The sequence below is a fragment of the Mus caroli genome, chromosome 10 (assembly GCF_900094665.2).
Source record: "Mus caroli chromosome 10, CAROLI_EIJ_v1.1, whole genome shotgun sequence".
Classification (NCBI taxonomy): Eukaryota; Metazoa; Chordata; class Mammalia; order Rodentia; family Muridae; genus Mus; species Mus caroli.
In genome coordinates, this window is record NC_034579.1 from 57557185 (window position 1) to 57564521 (window position 7337).

Below are 7337 nucleotides of genomic sequence, written 5' to 3' on the forward strand. Positions count from 1 at the left end.
AGAGAGAGAGAGAGAGAGAGAGAGAGAGAATGAGAATGCCTCTATAAGATCCAACTGTGAGGCATAAAGAAATAAATGGATAAATGCCTGGGACCATAGCCCAGTGATGCAAGAAGCCCTAGAATTGATTCCCTGTAACACGGGACCTTTTACTTGATAATACACTGAGGTCTTTTCATTTGTATAGCATCTGAAAAGTTGCTCTATAAATTTGCCTCCACACGTAACTTGAGCTTCAGACGTTGAAAGTAAACTGCTATGTTAACTAACAGAGAGCTTGCCACACCAGGGAGTCCAAAGTCTCAATAACCGCTTGTTCCTAATTAGACACTGGAGGAAGATGCCCATCAGCAAACTGCGAGGGAGATGAACCTCTCAGAAACGGCTTTCATCAGGAAACTGCAGCCGACTGACAGCTTCACACAAAGTAAGTGCATGTTTCTTCGTTTATTCCTGGGTGGCGGCGAGGGAGGTTTCAGGGAGATGTTCATGTGTTATTTGCATGCTGACAGCACCCTTGGGTCTTCTCATCTAGGAGAGGGTATACTGAAGTTAAGTCTAAATGTATAGCTTAAGGTGTCCCCCACCACCTAAGTGCAGTTGTTGAAAGTGGGTCCCCAGGGCAGCATGTGGGTAGCTGGGCCTAAAAGGAGATGACAGTTGACATCTTTGAGAGTGTTTGGGATCTCAGGACAGGATAGATCTGACATGGGTATTGGGTGCCCTCTTGTGGCTGTGCCTGCCCGGAGCTGATGTAGTAAGAAGGTGCTTAGCAAGTGCCAGCCCCTAGGCGGTGAACTTCCAAACCATCAGACCTATAACAGAGAATTTCTCTTGAAGAGTCACCCAAACTGTTGGGTTCTTCTATAGCAACCCAAATGGACTAAGAGGGTGTTGGTGAGCCTACAGTTTCGGCTCTACACCTAACTGCAGGGAGCCTGTGGATGTCTGCACTGGTCATTTGACCACAGTTCGCTGTTAGCCACACCATCGAGAGATTTAGGAAAGTCTGAAAGCTGGAAAGCCTGCGTGGGGGCTGACTTGTGTTCCTTTGGCTTTTCCTCCTCTGAAGGCTCTCGCTTTGGACTGAGATGGTTTACACCAGTGAGTGAAGTCCCCTTGTGCGGCCATGCCACGCTGGCCTCTGCGGCTGTGCTGTTTCACAAAATCAGTAATGTGGATTTTTTTTTTTTTTGTATGCTTGTATCTATGCATGTGTGTGTATATGTAGTTTCTTGGTTTTGGTTTGTTGTTTGTTTGTTTGTTTGTTTTCTGAGCTAGGTGGCCCTGGCTGTCTTGGAACTTAATCTGTGGACTAGGCTAGATCTCTAGCAGCGATCTTCGGCCTCTACCTCCAGAGCTGGGATTAAAGGTGTGTGCCACCACACTTGGCTCCCGGATGTCTGTTTTTTGAGACAGGTATTTTTATGGCCCAGGCTTGCCCTGGATTCTCTGTGTAGCTATTGCATACCCTGTGCTCCTGACTTCCTGCCTCGATGTTCCTAGTACTGCATTCCATGTATGCTCCACCAGCACTCCAGAGATAGAAGCAGACGGATCTTTGTGAGTTCAAAACTAGCCTGACCTACATAGGGAGTTCCAGGCTAGTGGGGACTTCATAGTTAAGATCTTGTCTTGAAAAAGAAATTAAATAATAATAAAAAATATTTAAAGTTAGCTGGGCGCTGGGCAGTGGTGGCCCATGCCTGTAATCCCAGCACTTGGAAGGCAGAGGCAGGTGGATTTCTGAGTTCGAGGCTAGCCTGGTCTTACAGAATGAGTTCTAGGATGGCCAGGATTACACAGAGAAACCCTGTCTCAAAAAACCAAAATAAATAAATAGATAGATAGATAGATAGATAGATAGATAATAAAGTTGGCTGGGTCAGTAGCTCAGTGGTAGGTCACTTGCCTTGAATCTGTGTACTGGCAGGGTGGAGGGTCCCGATACCAAGCTTATTTTCCTGACCTTTGACCCTTCCTATGTCCAGAGAACACGAACAGCACCCTGACCTTTGTCACAATGAGCGGGGAGCTAAAGGCCAGAAGAGCAGAAGACGGGATAGTCCTGGACTTTCCTGTCTACCCAACCTTTCCCCAGGTTAGCTCCTAGTTACTGCACTCTCATAGGCTGCTAACGTGTGCAGTTACTGCCACGGATCGCGTTCAAGCCCATGGCTCTCCTGTTCGTCACTGACTTTATCTCTGCCTCCCTTCTAGGACTTCCATGAAGTTGAAAACTTGATAAAGGTGGGTGAAAAGAATCCAGTTAGGGCCTGTGTGGTTTGGTCAATTATTCATGTTTGAACAGAAAGCTCTGGTGTGATTGTTGTTTACTGCTAAAATTGGCAGCGTGAACCTAGGAGTATGTGTGTGTGTGGAGAGGGGTGTGTGTGCAGGTGGAGGAGTAGGAGTAGTGGGGGCTAAAAAACGAGGCCTACTGAAGCCTCATGTAATAGCCAACTTTATTCAGAGCATCAGACACTATACACTCTGAGGGCTAAGAATCACCTGGAGTGGGTGGTGGGTGGTGGGTGCAGGCCTTTAATCCCAGCAGATTAAAGGGACGCAGAGACAGGTGGATTTCTATGAGTTTAAGGCCAGCCTGGTCTACAGAGTGAGTTCTAGGACAGCCAGGGCTACACAGAGAAACACTGTTTTGAAAAACAAACAAATGAGGAGAGGGGATGGGGATGGAAGGGAGAGGAGGAGGAGGAGAAGGAGGAGTAGGAAGAAGAAAGAGGGGAGAGAGGGAGAGAGAGGGAGAGAGAGGGAGAGAGAGAAGTCACATGACTAAAGTGTACAGTCACATGGACAAGCTGCACATGGCCAAACCATGCTTTTCCACAGAGACATATAAACAAATAATAACCAGTTGTAATGAATAATTTGAAGTAAACTCGCTCCTATTAACTACACCTGGGAGGGGCCCAAAGCACATTTAGAGAACATTGTTTTTTAAGAAACGGAGGCGTTTTCTCACAGGCACTAAGAATTCTCCCTCACACTATTCCATTCTAACATGTGTGATCCTATCAAATGGGCCTCCTGGCAGTGCAGGCCTTGCCGTGGGAACCTGCGTGATTCCAGGTCAGAATGTTAGCACTGTGTTTACGTAGACTGACCAAGTTCACTGAGTTGTAATCGTCCTTTCCTCACGGTGTAGCCCAGGCTAGCCTTGAACTTGCAATTCTCCTCCTATCAAGTGTTGGGACTACAGGTTCATACAATCACACTCAACTCATTTGACTTAACTCTAAGCAACCTAACCACCCTCGTGGGACAGGAGTAAGACCCGTATGTTTAGGGCCGGCAGAAAGACAGAAAGGCAGGCCTGAGGCGGTGATGAAGATGGTACTGCCTCCTCAGCCTCCTTGAGCAGTGAAAGCGTAGGAGAAGTCAGCCTGGGGTGGGGTGGGGTGGGGTGGGATCACAAGAAGGAGAGCTGGGGATTTCCTTGCTTGTCTTTACAAATTCCTATACAAGTTCATACCCATATACAACAAATCCTGGTCTTTTTTGCTCCCCCTACATATCTTCCCCTGCCCCCACTGAATCCCTTCTTCCCAACAATTTCCCTACTTTAAACTGTGTGTGTGTGTGTGTTTGCGTGTGTCCCACTGAGTTGTCGGCATGAACACTGGGTGGTGGTGAGCATCATTTGCTGGAATCTGGGCAGTTTATCAGCGGCCACTTCACTGGCAAAATGACACCCTCTCCAGTTGCCATTAACTGCCACTGGCCTATCAGGGAGACTGTGGGCCTCACAAGCCACTCATTTGCAGCTAGCCACAGCTCCTGGGATGTGATGAGCTCCTGAGTGTAGCAGCCATGTCTCGGCCATCCACTGCCCTCTTTCTGTCCTCTGGCTTTTCACTCTCCTTGCCTCCTCCTTTATTATATTCTCTGACCCTTTTAGAAGGTAGGGTGACACATATTCATTTACCAAAGCCACAAGAGTAGGTCTCTTGTAGGGTCCATAACCTTCCAGTGATGGGCACTTAACCAGGTGCGCAGTGTGAGGCCTGAGTCCCATGCAGTGAGACAGGCCTCCAGTCTAATGAGGACGTGGTTGCTTACACCTTAGTGGTTGGTTACAGCTGCGCCACTACTACAGCCACTACTGCACCCGAACTGGGATGTTCTATAGAAAAGATCGGTCCATGAAATGTGTAGAAAGAAGGTGGGGTGAAGGATGGAAAATACTGGTGGCTGGCATGACCACCATCATTATTATGAAGAAGATGGCTGAACTACTGTAGTTGTCCCATGAAGGTTCTAGAACCCCAGATGCATAGGTGAAGAAGGACGGGACCCACATCAGTGCAAAGGAGGTCATGAGAAAAACATATTTGGGATTCTGCTGAGAGCCCCCCCTTTCACTCTGGAGTGAGTATGACCATTTCTTTCCCTCCTCCTGTTGTGGGACTGACTTAGAAGGGCACACAGAGCAGACCAGAGAAATGGTTCCGTGGAGTCTCCCTTGGTGAGCAGCGTGAGTGACTGGGAAGGAGCTGAGTCACCGAAAGGCCCTAGCATAGGGGTCACCCCTAATCTACTCTTCTAACTGCAGGCCTGGCTACCTCCCGAGTGGTGTACCCCAGATACTTGCTGTTTCTCCTGACTATGCGCTCATGGTCATCTCCCCTCATGGAAGCTTCCTCCTCCTTCTCCCTCTTCCTCTCTCCTCCTCCAACCAGCTCACTCCCAACCCACCCCTCCTATCTCTGGCCAATTTCATTTAACCAGTAGTTTTTATCAAAGAACAAGGTGTGCACAACAGACGCTTGTAAACAGGAGAAGTCACTGAGGGCCTAGACCTCTGGGTAGAGAGTTTAGCTTTGTGATCTTCATAGCAACAGGCCAAACCTCAACAAGAGTCTCCTCTCCTGATTAACAGCTGCTGCTTTTATAGTCCTGGGATGAGTCCTGTGAGGAGCCCTGTGAGCCTTGTAACTTTATGCATTTCCTGGACTTCTCAGGTTTCCTTAGCTTCTTGAGTCTGAGGAGCCTTTGTTCCTCTCTCCAGGAGGGAATTTTGTTTGTTTGGTTTGGTTTGGTTTTTCGAGACAGGGTTTCTCTGTATAGTCCTGGCTATCCTGGAACTCACTTTGTAGACCAGGCTGGCCTCGAACTCAGAAATCCACCTGCCTCTGCCTCCCAAGTGCTGGGATTAAAGGCGGATTGGTTCACTCAGTCCCTGTTTGCTCCGGCCCAAAGATTTATTTATTATTTTACATAAGTACACTGTAGCTGTCTTCAGAAGAGGGCATCAGCTCTCATGGCGGGTGGTTGTGAGCCACCATGTGGTGGCTGGGATTTGAACTCAGGACCTTCAGAAGAACAGCCAGTGCTTTTTCCCGCTGAGCCATCTTGCCAGCCCATAGGGGGGATATTTTAATTGGGAGGAAACAGCTACACAACAGCACATTGAGGGGCCTCAGCCATGGGACCTGGAGCGCCTCAGTCCTTAGAGGAGAAGTCACGCGGTGGGGACCATACCACTCTCCTGCCTGCCCAGGGCCTGGGCCTGGTACCAAAAGGAGAAAGCCAGTTCCTACAACTTGTCCTCTGACTTCCACACTTGAGCCCACACACATACACAACTATATACAACACATACAGACACGCACACAAACAAATAAGTATATAAATGAATAGATTAAAAGGATACAACCCAAGCTAGAGAGATGGCTCAGCGGTTAAAAGCACTGACTGCTCTTCCGAAGGTCCTGAGTTCAAATCCCAGCAACCACACATGGTGGCTCACAACCATCTGTACAGCTATAATGTACTCATATACATAAAATAAATAAATCTTTTTTTAAAAAAAGGTTACAGCCTCCAGAAAGTCTCTTGTGTCACCACCACCCCTCCTACACACACACACCCCATCACCAGGCCTTACAGGTACGTGCATGTGGCTTCACCTGACTTTTTATGTGGGTGCTGGGGATTCGAACTCAGGTCCTCATGCTTGACAGCAAGTACCTTACTCATCTCTCCAGCCCCAGACCTTTAAGCAGGGGCTTTTGTTGTTCTGGAGTTCACTGATTGGGCTACATTAGCTACTCAGCAAAGCCCCACGGAGCCTCCTATCTCTGTCTCCCCAAGGGTGAGATGACAACTGTTGGTCATCACGCCTAGCTTTACAAAGATGGATTGTGGGAGTCGAACTCAGATCCTCATGCTTGCAAAGCAGGCACTTCATTAACGAACAGAGCCATCTCTCCAGCTCAACTATGAACTAGGCATCCTTGTGCCTGGTCAGTATATGCAGCTCCATGCATGCAAGGCAAGCCATAGTGTAGGGTTGGATGTCAGAGAGCAACTTGTGTTTGGATTTGGGTGACTGAATTCAGGTTATGAAGCTCGGCAGCAAGTACCTACACTCATTAAATTATCTTGTTGGCCCTCTGAGGCATTTTTGATCTATTTCACAGGCAGCCATAGGTGACACCCTGGTCCAGGACATCCGGTACTCTCCAGATACCCGAAAACTCCTGGTCCGGCTCAGTGATTCTTATGACAGGTAAACACCACGTTTAACCATCTACACGCCAGCACCCAGATTTCCAGCTCTGCTTTGGTCAGGCTGCGCTGTCTCCAAAGCATGGCTTCCCTTCCTTTTTCTTCTTCTGTGTAGCTCTGGCTGGCCTGGAACTCACTGTGTAGATCAGGCTGGCCTCACACTCACAGAGATCCACCTGCCTCTGCCACCAGAGTGCCAGGATGAGAGGCATCTGCTGCCATGCTTGGCCCAACCCAGTTCTTTCTCTCAGGGAGATGTCAGGGCAGGCTCTCCTTTCCCTCTGCTGAGCCATCTGGGCGCAGTCCAACCTCTTTCCCATGTGTGTAGGGTGGGGTGGAGATGCTGATTCCTAACCCATCCTGTTTGTGCTCAAGGTCCTTTCTAGAGAGCCTGAAGGTGAACACAGAGCCTCTGCCTGCAATTGAGAAGACAGGGAAGGTGAGAGGCCTCATCCTCACTGTCAAAGGAAAGCCTGGGGGGCAGACGGCCCCATATGACTTCTACTCCAGATACTTCGCGCCGTGGGTTGGTATTGCTGAAGACCCAGTGACAGGTACTCTCAAGATCAGGGGGGATTTAATCAGGGAACTGGAGGAATACAAACAGCTGGCTACACACTCTGGGCCTCTGAGCGTGACTCTGAGGGGTTCTCTCGATGACGATAATTCAAGTGGGAAGGCCCATCTTAATTGTGGGTCATTCCCTGGGCTGGATAAATGGAGAGAGGGGCCGATGAGCAGCTGCATCCATTGCTGGCTTCTACTGTGGATGAGATGAGAGCAGCTGCTTCAAGTTCCTGCTGTCT

General features: G+C 48.8%; 1 protein-coding gene across 1 annotated transcript in view; it reads left to right on the top strand.

Annotated features, from left to right (window-relative positions):
* The window catches only part of LOC110302783 (phenazine biosynthesis-like domain-containing protein 1), a 17789-nt gene that overhangs the window by 4537 nt on the left and 5915 nt on the right, over positions 1–7337 (top strand). The window contains exons 3-8 of the mRNA XM_029482394.1: positions 328–427; positions 1073–1171; positions 1992–2101; positions 2221–2250; positions 6444–6532; positions 6907–7085. Of these exons, the coding sequence (XP_029338254.1) occupies positions 328–427; positions 1073–1171; positions 1992–2101; positions 2221–2250; positions 6444–6532; positions 6907–7085 (607 nt within the window). The remainder of the gene's footprint in view (positions 1–327; positions 428–1072; positions 1172–1991; positions 2102–2220; positions 2251–6443; positions 6533–6906; positions 7086–7337) is intronic.